The sequence below is a fragment of the Scyliorhinus torazame genome, chromosome 24, assembly GCF_047496885.1.
Source record: "Scyliorhinus torazame isolate Kashiwa2021f chromosome 24, sScyTor2.1, whole genome shotgun sequence".
NCBI classification, from domain to species: Eukaryota; Metazoa; Chordata; class Chondrichthyes; order Carcharhiniformes; family Scyliorhinidae; genus Scyliorhinus; species Scyliorhinus torazame.
Window position 1 is genome coordinate 8,393,563 of NC_092730.1, and position 12,500 is coordinate 8,406,062.

Below are 12,500 nucleotides of genomic sequence, written 5' to 3' on the forward strand. Positions count from 1 at the left end.
CTCTCCTCACTCTCTCTCACTCTCGCTCACTCTCTCTCACGCTCTCTCACTCTCTCTCACTCTCACTCTCTCTCACTCTCTCTCACTCTCTCTCACTCTCTCTCTCACTCTCTCTCACTCTCTCTCACTCTCTCACACTCGCTTTCACTCTCTCCTCACTCTCTCACTCTCTCTCTCACTCTCTCTCTCACTCTCTCTCTCACTCTCTCTCTCACTCTCTTCTCGCTCACTCTCGCTCACTCTCGCTCACTCTCGCTCACTCTCGCTCACTCTCGCTTACTCTCTCTCTCACTCTCTCTCACTCTCTCTCACTCTCTCTCACTCTCTCTCACTCTCGCTCACTCTCTCTCACTCTCTCTCACTCTCTCTCACTCTCGCTCACCCTCTCTCACTCTCACTCTCTCTCCTCACTCTCTCTCACTCTCTCTCACTCTCACTCTCTCTCCTCACTCTCTCTCCTCACTCTCTCTCACTCTCACTCTCCTCACTCTCTCTCCTCACTCTCTCCTCACTCTCTCTCACTCTCTCTCACTCTCTCTCACTCTCTCTCACTCTCTCTCACTCTCCCTCACTCTCTCACTCTCTCTCACTCTCTCTTCTCTCTCTCCACTCTCTCTCACTCTCTCTCACTCACTCTCATCACTCTCACTCTCTCTCACTCTCTCCTCACTCTCTCCTCACTCTCACTCTCTCACTCTCACTCTCACTCTCTCTCACTCTCTCTCACTCTCACTCTCTCTCCTCACTCTCACTCTCTCTCCTCACTCTCTCTCACTCTCGCTCACTCTCTCTCACTCTCGCTCACTCTCTCTCACTCTCTCTCACTTTCTCTCTCACTCTCTCTCACTTTCTCTCTCACTTTCTCTCTCACTCTCACTCTCTCTCCTCACTCTCTCTCACTCTCTCTCCTCACTCTCTCTCACTCTCTCCTCACTCTCTCTCACTCTCTCCTCACTCTCTCTCACTCTCTCCTCACTCTCTCTCACTCTCTCTCTCTCTCCTCACTCTCTCACTCTCTCTCACTCTCTCTCACTCTCCTCAGTCGCTCACTCTCGCTCACTCTCTCTCACTCTCTCCTCACTCTCCCTCTTTCTCACTCTCTCTCTGTCTCTCTCACTCTCTCTCACTCTCTCCTCACTCTCCCTCTTTCTCACTCTCTCTCTGTCTCTCTCACTCTCTCTCACTCTCTCATCACTCTCTCTCTCACTCTCTCTCACTCTCTCTCACTCTCTCTCACTCTCGCTCACTCTCGCTCACTCTCGCTCACTCTCTCTCACTCTCTCCTCACTCTCTCCTCACCATCTCCTCACTCTCTCCTCACTCTCTCTCATGCTCTCTCATGCTCTCTCACGCTCTCTCACTCTCTCTCACTCTCTCTCACTCTCGCTCACTCTCGCTCATACTCTCTCTCACTCTCTCTCACTCTCGCTCACTCTCGCTCTCTCTCACTCTCGCTCTCTCTCTCTCACTCTCTCCTCTCTCTCTCCTCTCCCTCACTCTCTCTCACTCTCTCACGCTCGCTCACTCTCGCTCACTCTCGCTCACTCTCTCCTCACTCTCTCCTCACTCTCTCTCTCACTCTCTCTCTCACTCTCTCTCACTCACTCTCTCTCACTCTCTCCTCTCTCACTCTCGCTCACTCTCTCTCACTCTCTCCTCTCACTCTCTCCTCACTCTCTCTCCTCACTCTCTCCTCACTCTCTCCTCACTCTCTCCTCACTCTCTCCTCACTCTCTCTCACTCTCTCTCACTCTCGCTCTCTCTCTCTCACTCTCTCCTCTCTCTCTCCTCTCTCTCTCCTCTCTCTCTCACTCTCCCTCACTCTCTCTCACTCTCTCACGCTCGCTCACTCTCGCTCACTCTCGCTCACTCTCTCCTCACTCTCTCCTCACTCTCTCTCATTCTCGCTCACTCTCTCTCACTCTCTCTCACTCTCTCTCACTCTCGCTCACTCTCGCTCACTCTCGCTCACTCTCTCCTCACTCTCTCTCTCACTCTCGCTCACTCTCTCTCACTCTCGCTCACTCTCGCTCACTCTCGCTCACTCTCGCTCACTCTCGCTCACTCTCGCTCACTCTCTCTCACTCTCTCACACTCTCGCTCACTCTCGCTCACTCTCTCTCACTCTCTCTCACTCTCTCTCACTCTCTCTCACTCTCTCTCACTCTCTCTCACTCTCTCTCACTCTCGCTCACTCTCGCTCACTCTCTCTCACTCTCTCTCACTCTCTCTCACTCTCGCTCACTCTCGCTCACTCTCGCTCACTCTCGCTCACTCTCGCTCACTCTCGCTCACTCTCGCTCACTCTCGCTCACTCTCTCTCACTCTCGCTCACTCTTTCTCACTCTCTCTCACTCTCGCTCACTCTCTCTCACGCTCTCTCACTCTCTCTCACTCTCGCTCACTCTCTCTCACTCTCTCTCACGCTCTCTCACTCTCTCTCTCTCTCTCTCTCTCTCTCTCACTCTCTCTCACTCTCGCTCCCGCAGGTGCAATTCCAGATAGGAGATGCCACGAAGATGGTCTTCGAGGAGAACTCGTTTGATGTAATCTACACACGTGACACCATCCTGCACATCGCTGACAAGGAGGAGCTCTTCCGCAAATTCCACGTACGTCACAATCGGAGGGACCGTCACTGAGAGAGAGTGAGACCGATCCCCAATCTCGTATCTCCCCCAACTCCCACCTCCCCCAACTCCCACCTCCCCAACTCCCATCCCCCCCAACTCCCACCTCCCCAACTCCCATCCCCCCCAACTCCCATCCCCCCCAACTCCCAACTCCCCAATCTCGTATCTCCCCCAACTCGTATCTCCCCCAACTCCCACCTCCCCAATCTCGTATCTCCCCCAACTCCCACCTCCCCAATCTCGTATCTCCCCCAACTCCCACCTCCCCAATCTCGTATCTCCCCCAACTCCCACCTCCCCAATCTCGTATCTCCCCCAACTCCCACCTCCCCAATCTCGTATCTCCCCCAACTCCCACCTCCCCAATCTCGTATCTCCCCCAACTCGTATCTCCCCCAACTCGTATCTCCCCCAACTCGTATCTCCCCCAACTCGTATCTCCCCCAACTCGTATCTCCCCCAACTCGTATCTCCCCCAACTCGTATCTCCCCCAACTCGTATCTCCCCCAACTCGTATCTCCCCCAACTCGTATCTCCCCCAACTCGTATCTCCCCCAACTCGTATCTCCCCCAACTCGTATCTCCCCCAACTCGTATCTCCCCCAACTCGTATCTCCCCCAACTCGTATCTCCCCCAACTCGTATCTCCCCCAATCTCGTATCTCCCCCAACTCCCAACTCCCCCAACTCCCAACTCTCCCACCTCCCCCAACTCCCACCTCCCCCAACTCCCACCTCCCCCAACTCCCACCTCCCCCAACTCCCACCTCCCCCAACTCCCACCTCCCCCAACTCCCACCTCCCCCAACTCCCACCTCCCCCAACTCCCACCTCCCCCAACTCCCCCAACTCCCATCTCCCCATCTCCCCAACTCCCGTCCCCCCAACTCCCATCTCCCCCAACTCCCATCTCGGCCAACTCCCATCTCCCCCAACTCCCATCTCGGCCAACTCCCATCTCCCCCAACTCCCATCTCCCCCAACTCCCATCTCCCCCAACTCCCATCTCCCCCAACTCCCATCTCCCCCAACTCCCATCTCCCCCAACTCCCATCTCCCCCAACTCCCATCTCCCCCAACTCCCATCTCCCATCTCCCCCAACTCCCATCTCCCCCAACTCCCATCTCCCCCAACTCCCATCTCCCCCAACTCCCATCTCCCCCAACTCCCATCTCCCCCAACTCCCATCTCCCCCAACTCCCATCTCCCCCAACTCCCATCCCCCCCAACTCCCATCCCCCCCAACTCCCATCTCCCCCAACTCCCATCTCCCCCAACTCCCATCTCCCCCAACTCCCATCTCCCCCAACTCCCATCCCCCCCAACTCCCATCTCCCCCAACTCCCATCTCCCCCAACTCCCATCTCCCCCAACTCCCATCTCCCCCAACTCCCATCTCCCCCAACTCCCATCTCCCCCAACTCCCATCTCCCCCAACTCCCATCTCCCCCAACTCCCATCTCCCCCAACTCCCATCTCCCCCAACTCCCATCTCCCCCAACTCCCATCTCCCCCAACTCCCGTCCCCCCCAACTCCCGTCTCCCCCAACTCCCGTCCCCCCCAACTCCCGTCCCCCCCAACTCCCGTCCCCCCCAACTCCCGTCCCCCCCAACTCCCGTCCCCCCCAACTCCCGTCCCCCCCAACTCCCGTCCCCCCCAACTCCCGTCCCCCCCAACTCCCGTCCCCCCCAACTCCCGTCCCCCCCAACTCCCGTCCCCCCCAACTCCCGTCCCCCCCAACTCCCGTCCCCCCCAACTCCCGTCCCCCCCAACTCCCGTCCCCCCCAACCCCCGTCCCCCCCAACCCCCGTCTCGTCCAACCCCCGTCTCGTCCAACCCCCGTCTCGTCCAACCCCCGTCTCGTCCAACCCCCGTCTCGTCCAACCCCCGTCTCGTCCAACCCCCGTCTCGTCCAACCCCCGTCTCGTCCAACCCCCGTCTCGTCCAACCCCCGTCTCGTCCAACCCCCGTCTCGTCCAACCCCCGTCTCGTCCAACCCCCATGTATCTCCTCTTCCCCCCCCCTCCCCCATCTCTCCGGCTTGTATTCCCCCCCCCTCAATCTCTCCGGCTCCTCTTTCCCCCCCCCCCCCATCTCTCCGACCCCTCTCCCCCCCCCATCTCTCCGGCTCCTCTCCCCCCATCTCTCCGGCTCCTCTCCCCCCATCTCTCCGGCTCCTCTCCCCCCATCTCTCCCTCTCCTCTCCCCCCCATATCTCCCTCTCCTCCCCTCCCCCCCCCATCTCTCCGGCTCCTCTCCCCCCATCTCTCCGGCTCCTCCCCCCCTCGGGACGTCCCAAAGTGCCTCACTCACAATGAGGGAGTTATTTTTGAAGTGAGGTCACTGTTGTGATGTGGGAAACGCAGCAGCCAATTTACACACAGCAAGATCCCACACACAGCAATGTGAGAATGGCCCAGATCATCTGTGTTTAGTGATGTTGGGTGAGGGATAAATATTGACACTGTTGTCATGGGCCAGGGTTTCCAGAACCCCAAAGTGTATCATGGAGTTCCCCTGACCCACAACTTTTACTAGATTGTGGTACGGGGAGCACACGGCCCACTCTACAGGTGTGGGACAGCAGAAATGGAAAAGTATTTTTTAAAGCAAAACAATGTTTATTCCGTGAACTCATGTTAACCTTTTTAAAACATACAGTGAACATCTTAGCAACCATCAATTCAAATATAACCCCTAAAAGAATAAAACACTAAGTAATCCTTAATAACTTCCCAAACAACATCCAGAAGACAAAAGAAACACCTTTTTACAGAAAGACATCAGGTTTACATTCACGACTGAGAACATTTATAATTCTGAATTCACCGAATGATCAAGAGATAGTCTTTTCATGGCAGAGAGATCAACAGCACACCTGCTCTGTCTGGCTTCAGCTCCAACACTGAAAACGAAACTAAAACACACCCTGCAGCAAACAGCCTAAAACAAAAGTAAAAAGCTGACAGACAGCCCAGCTCCACCCCCTCTCCGACATCACTGCAGTAGTAAACACCCATTTCTTGAAGGTATTCACACTACAGATACTTATATACACACCCATTTATAAACACCCATTTCTTAATAGTACTCTACCATGACACAGGACACTGGGAGGAACTCCCCCATCTCCCGCCGCCCCCCACCCCACCTTGTCAGGAACATTCAGTCCCCTCCTCGGGCCTGTTACACAGGAACAGGAGAACAGTACTGACCCTCTGACAGTGCGGCACTCCCTCAGTACTGACCCTCTGACAGTGCGGCACTCCCTCAGTACTGACCCTCTGACAGTGTGGCACTCCCTCAGTACTGACCCTCTGACAGTGCGGCACTCCCTCAGTACTGACACTCTGACAGTGCGGCACTCCCTCAGTACTGACCCTCTGACAGTGCGGCACTCCCTCAGTACTGACCCTCTGACAGTGCGGCACTCCCTCAGTACTGACCCTCTGACAGTGCGGCACTCACTCAGTACTGACCCTCTGACAGTGCGGCGCTCCCTCAGTCCTGACCCTCTGACAGTGCGGCACTCCCTCAGTACTGACCCTCTGACAGTGCGGCACTCCCTCAGTACTGACCCTCTGACAGTGTGGCACTCCCTCAGTACTGACCCTCTGACAGTGCGGCACTCCCTCAGTACTGACCCTCTGACAGTGCGGCACTCCCTCAGTACTGACCCTCTGACAGTGCGGCACTCCCTCAGTACTGATCCTCTGACAGTGCGGCGCTCCCTCAGTAATGATGCTCTGACAGTACGGCACTCCCTCAGTTCTGACAGTGCGGCACTCCCTCAGTACTGACGCTCTGACAGTGCGGCACTCCCTCAGTACTGACCCTCTGACAGTGCAGCACACCCTCAGTACTGAACTCTGACAGTGCAGCGTTCCCTCAGCACTGACCCTCTGACAGTGCAGCGCTCCCTCAGTACTGACCCTCTGACAGTGCGGCACTCCCTCAGTACTGACCCTCTGACAGTGCGGCACTCCCTCAGTACTGACACTCTGACAGTGCGGCACTCCCTCACTACTGGTCCTCTGACAGTGCGGCGCTCCCTCAGTACTGACCCTCTGACAGTGCGGCACTCCCTCAGTACTGACCCTCTGACAGTGCGGCTCTCCCTCAGTACTGACCCTCTGACAGTGCGGCACTCCCTCAGTACTGACCCTCTGACAGTGCAGCACTCCCTCCGTACTGACCCTCTGACAGTGCGGCACTCCCTCAGTACTGACCCTCTGACAGTGTGGCACTCCCTCAGTACTGACCCTCTGACAGTGCGGCACTCCCTCAGTACTGACCCTCTGACAGTGCGGCACTCCCTCAGTACTGACCCTCTGACAGTGCAGCACTCCCTCAGTACTGACCCTCTGACAGTGCGGCACTCCCTCAGCACTGACCCTCTGACAGTGCGGGACTCCCTCAGCACTGACCCTCTGACAGTGCGGCTCTCCCTCAGTACTGACCCTGGGAGAGTGAGAGACTGCTGTATTCTCCGGCTGAATGATGGGGCCACCGGGGGGGGCCCCCGCTGACATCAGGATCGAGGTTAAAACCCGTTTGCTTACACTTAGCTGGCCGGGCGCCGTTACCGCTGGTCTGGGCGGGATCCCGTCGGTCAGAATCACTGCTGCTATTGGGGAGCGACGCCCTGACGCCGTGATCCCCACGTTGTGTTTGAAGGAGTGGTCGCCAAGGGCAACCCGAGAGCCCCTCCCCCCTCCCCACAATACCTGGCCACCATCCACCAGACACCCTAAACAAAGGGACACCTAGAAACCCCTTAAATACGGAGAACCCCCACAGAACCCCAGAAGAGACGCCGCTGACATGAAGCCAGAGAGAGGCTAACACGCACCTGGGCAATAACCCTGCTGGCTCAGGCGGAGGAAGCAACAAGTGTACATTCCTGGGAAGAGAACACCAGTCAGCTGGGTTAAACCCCACCACCACCCAGATCTTTGACCTGCAAGTCTTTCACTCCGGTCTCTTGTGAAATTGCTTCAACTAAGCTGTGATCTACAGTGTTCTCTCTCTATCTCTCACTCTCACTCACTCACTCACTCACACACACCTGTCTGCTTTGTTCCATTCATCCCCCTTTTTTTTATAAACATCAAGTTTTGATTGACAGCTTCTGGACCACTTCAAACAGGGTTAAGTGCTCTCACTTTCCAGCTGACCACTTCGTAAATCACTCCAGCGTGAAGGGAGGTGATTGGATTGAATCGCTTCCTGATTTTCAGGTGCATTTCAGCTCCGGCGGGAGAACGGAGCTCTCCCAAAGGGAGAATCCCGACCACTGACTCTGTTTTGTTTTGTTTCAGGTTTGGTTGAAACCGGGCGGGAAGTTACTGATCACCGATTATTGTTGCGGTGAGCTTCCGTGGTCAGCTCACTTTCAGGAGTACGTTAGACAGCGAGGCTACATCCTTTACACCGTCCCCAAATATGGCAAGGTTCGAATCCCGCTCCACTTTAACCCCTTCAGGTCCGTTTAGCGCACAGCCAACTACCTTGGTAATAACACGTGGGAGCAGCGACCGGCCGTAATTCATCAAAATCCCATCTGGTATCAATAGCAACTCATTGCATTTATCTACAACCTTCAGCAGAGTAAAACATCCCCAAGGCCCTCCCCACTCCCCGTGGGAGCGAGTCCCACATTCTCCCCCACTCCCCGTGGGAGCGAGTCCCACATTCTCCCCACTCCCCGTGGGAGCGAGTCCCACATTCTCCCCCACTCCCCGTGGGAGCGAGTCCCACATTCTCCCCCACTCCCCGTGGGAGCGAGTCCCACATTCTGCCCACTCCCCGTGGAAGTGAGTCCCACATTCTCCCCACTCCCCGTGGGAGCGAGTCCCACATTCTCCCCCACTCCCCGTGGGAGCGAGTCCCACATTCTCCCCACTCCCCGTGGGAGCGAGTCCCACATTCTCCCCTCTCTCTGGGTAAAGACGTTTCTCCTGAATTCCCCAGTGGGTTTATTAGTCCCTGTCTATCGATGGCCCCAAGTGTTGATCTCTCCCCCCACAAGTTGAAATATCTTCTCTACATTGACCCAATTCGGAGACCGGGACTGTGCGCAGTAACTCCGAGTGTGGGATACGGAGACCGGGACTGTGCGCAGTAACTCCGAGTGTGGGATACGGAGACCGGGACTGTACGCAGTAACTCCGAGTGTGGGATACGGAGACCGGGACTGTGCGCAGTAACTCCGAGTGTGGGATACGGAGACCGGGACTGTGCGCAGTAACTCCGAGTGTGGGATACGGAGACCGGGACTGTACGCAGTAACTCCGAGTGTGGGATACGGAGACCGGGACTGTGCGCAGTAACTCCGAGTGTGGGATTCGGAGACGGGGACTGTGCGCAGTAACTCCGAGTGTGGGATACGGAGACGGGGACTGTGCGCAGTAACTCCGAGTGTGGGATACGGAGACTGGGACTGTGCGCAGTAACTCCGAGTGTGGGATACGGAGACCGGGACTGTGCGCAGTAACTCCGAGTGTGGGATTCGGAGACGGGGACTGTGCGCAGTAACTCCGAGTGTGGGATACGGAGACGGGGACTGTGCGCAGTAACTCCGAGTTTGGGATACGGAGACCGGGACTGTGCTCAGTAACTCCGAGTGTGGGATACCGGGACTGTGCGCAGTCACTCCGAGTGTGGGATACGGAGACCGGGACTGTGCGCAGTAACTCCGAGTGTAGGATACGGAGACCGGGACTGTGCGCAGTAACTCCGAGTGTGGGATACGGAGACGGGGACTGTGCGCAGTAACTCCGAGTGTGGGATACGGAGACCGGGACTGTGCGCAGTAACTCCGAGTGTGGGATACGGAGACCGGGACTGTGTGCAGTAACTCCGAGTGTGGGATACGGAGACCGGGACTGTGCGCAGTAACTCCGAGTGTGCGATACGGAGACCGGGACTGTGCGCAGTCACTCCGAGTGTGGGATACGGAGACCGGGACTGTGCGCAGTAACTCCGAGTGTAGGATACGGAGACCGGGACTGTGCGCAGTAACTCCGAGTGTGGGATACGGAGACGGGGACTGTGCGCAGTAACTCCGAGTGTGGGATACGGAGACCGGGACTGTGCGCAGTAACTCCGAGTGTGGGATACGGAGACCGGGACTGTGCGCAGTAACTCCGAGTGTGGGATACGGAGACCGGGACTGTGCGCAGTAACTCCGAGTGTGGGATACGGAGACCGGGATTGCCTGTTTGACCTGCTCGGTGTTGAGCACATCCCACAATTCCCAGTATTTCCTATCGTTCAGTTTGCACGTCCCTGGCACAGGTCCCGCGGGAACACACACCGACAGGGATGCGGGTGAACAGTGAGTGGGAATGTGTTTCTGGGATTGGGATTGATGAGCTTCCTTTGTCTCCCCCCCCCGACATTGCGGGATTGGCCCCCGCAGATGTTGCAGGATGTGGGATTCGCCTGCGTCGTGACAGAGGACCGGACACGGCAGTTTGTGGAAATCCTGAAACTTGAGCTCCGGAGGTTGGAAAGCGGGAGGACAGCCTTTCTGCAGGTAACCCCCGGGGTCACAGGCCGGGGGCTGACCCGCGACACCCGACCTCTGAACCCCCTTCCCTCCCACCCTACCCAGCTGAGGGTGTGGAGGATTTTGGTTTGTAATAGAGGTGGGGGGAGGGGGAACCTGGGTTTGTAATAGTGCAGGGAGTGGGGGATCTGGGTTTGTAATACAGCTGGGGGTGGGGGTGTTTTAATTTGTAATAGAGTTGGGAATAGAAGTGGGGGGATCTGGCTTTGTAATAGAGCTGGCAGTGGGAGTGGGGAGATCTGGGTTTGTAATATTGCTGGGGTGGGGGGGATTTTCGTTTGTAATAGAGCAGGGAATTGGAGTGGGGGGATCTGGGTTTGTAATAGTGCTGGGAGTGGGTGTGGGGTATCAGGGTTTGTAATAGTGCTGGGAGTGGGGGTATCTGGGTTTGTAATAGTGCTGGGAGTGGGGGTGTCTGGGTTTGTAATTGTGCTGGGAGTGGGGGAATCTGGGTTTGTAATCGGGCTGGAAGTGAGGGGATCTGGGTTTGTAATAGAGCTGGGAGTGGGGGGATCTGGGTTTGTAACCGAGGTCTGGGTGGCAGGATCTGGGTTTGTAATCGGGCTGGGAGTGGGGGGATTCTGGGTTTGTAATGCTGCTGGGAGTGGGGGAATCTGGGTTTGTAATCGGGCTGGGAGTGGGGGGATCTGGGTTTGTAATCAGGCTGGGAGTGGGGGATCTGGATTTGTAATTGGGCTGGGAGTGGGGGATCTGGGTTTGTAATTGGGCTGAGGTGGGGGGTTCTGGGTTTGTAATTGGGCTGGGAGTGGGGGAATCTGGGTTTGTAATTGGGCTGGGAGTGAAGGGATCTGGGTTTGTAATAGAGGTGGAAGTGGGGGGTCTGGGTTTGTAATAGTGCTGGGAGTGAGGGATCTGGGTTTGTAATCAAGGTGGGGGGATCTGGGGTTGTAACCAGGCTGGGAGTGGGGGGATCTGGGTTTGTAATAGAGGTGGAAGTGGGGGGATCTGGGTTTGTAATAGTGCTGGGAGTGAGGGGATCTGGGTTTGTAATCAAGGTGGGGGGGGGATCTGGGTTTGTAATCGGGCTGGGAGTGGGGGAATCTGGGTTTGTAATCTGGCTGGGAGAGGAGTAATCTGGGTTTGTAATCGGGCTGGGAGTGGGGGTCTGGGTTTGTAATAGTGCTGGGAGTGGGGGGGTCTGGGTTTGTAATCGGGCTGGGAGTGGGAGAATCTGGGTTTGTAATCGAGGTGGGAGTGGGGGATCTGGATTTGTAATCTGGCTGGGCGTGGGGGGATCTGGGTTTGTAATCGAGGAGGGGGTGGGGAGATTCTGGGTTTGTAATCGAGGTGGCGGTGGGGGGATCTGGGTTTGTAACCGAGGTCTGGGTGGCAGGATCTGGGTTTGTAATCGGGCTGGGAGTGGGGGGGATCTGGGTTTGTAATCTGGCTGGGAGTGGGGATATCTGGGTTTGTCATGGTGCTGGGAGTGGGGGAATCTGGGTTTGTAATAGTGCTGGGAGTGGGGGAATCTGGGTTTGTAATCAGGCTGGGAGTGAGGGGATCTGTGTTTGTAACCGAGGTGTGGGTGGCGGGATCTGGGTTTGTAATTGGGCTGGAGTGGGGGGGGGATCTGGGTTTGTAATCGGGCTGGGAGTGGGGGAGGGTCTGGGTTTGTAATCGGGCTGGGAGTGGGGTGATCTGGGTTTGTAATGCTGCTGGGAGTGGGGGATCTGGGTTTGTAATCGGGCTGGGAGTGGGGGGATCTGGGTTTGTAATCAGGCTGGGAGTGGGGATCTGGATTTGTAATTGGGCTAGGAGTGGGGGATCTGGGTTTGTAATTGGGCTGGGAGTGAAGGGATCTGGGTTTGTAATAGAGGTGGAAGTGGGGGGTCTGGGTTTGTAATAGTGCTGGGAGTGAGGGATCTGGGTTTGTAATCAAGGTGGGCGGATCTGGGGTTGTAACCAGGCTGGGAGTGGGGGATCTGGGTTTGTAATAGAGGTGGAAGTGGGGGGATCTGGGTTTGTAATAGTGCTGGGAGTGAGGGGATCTGGGTTTGTAATCATGGTGGGGGGATCTGGGTTTGTAATTGGGCTGGGAGTGGGGGAATCTGGGTTTGTAATCTGGCTGGGAGAGGGGTAATCTGGGTTTGTAATCGGGCTGGGAGTGGGGGTCTGGGTTTGTAATAGTGCTGGGAGTGGGGGGGTCTGGGTTTGTAATCGTGCTGGGAGTGGGAGAATCTGGGTTTGTAATCGAGGTGGGAGTGGGGGATCTGGATTTGTAATCTGGCTGGGCGTGGGGGGATCTACGTTTGTAATCGAGGTGGGGGTGG

General features: G+C 56.7%; 1 protein-coding gene across 1 annotated transcript in view; it reads left to right on the forward strand.

Moving 5' to 3' along the window:
- Positions 1-12,500, forward strand: part of LOC140400086 (uncharacterized) — a 49,055-nt gene that overhangs the window by 29,356 nt on the left and 7,199 nt on the right. Inside the window, exons 2-4 of the mRNA XM_072489562.1 lie at positions 2,490-2,612; positions 7,958-8,089; positions 10,060-10,176. Coding sequence (XP_072345663.1) covers positions 2,490-2,612; positions 7,958-8,089; positions 10,060-10,176 — 372 coding nt within the window. The remainder of the gene's footprint in view (positions 1-2,489; positions 2,613-7,957; positions 8,090-10,059; positions 10,177-12,500) is intronic.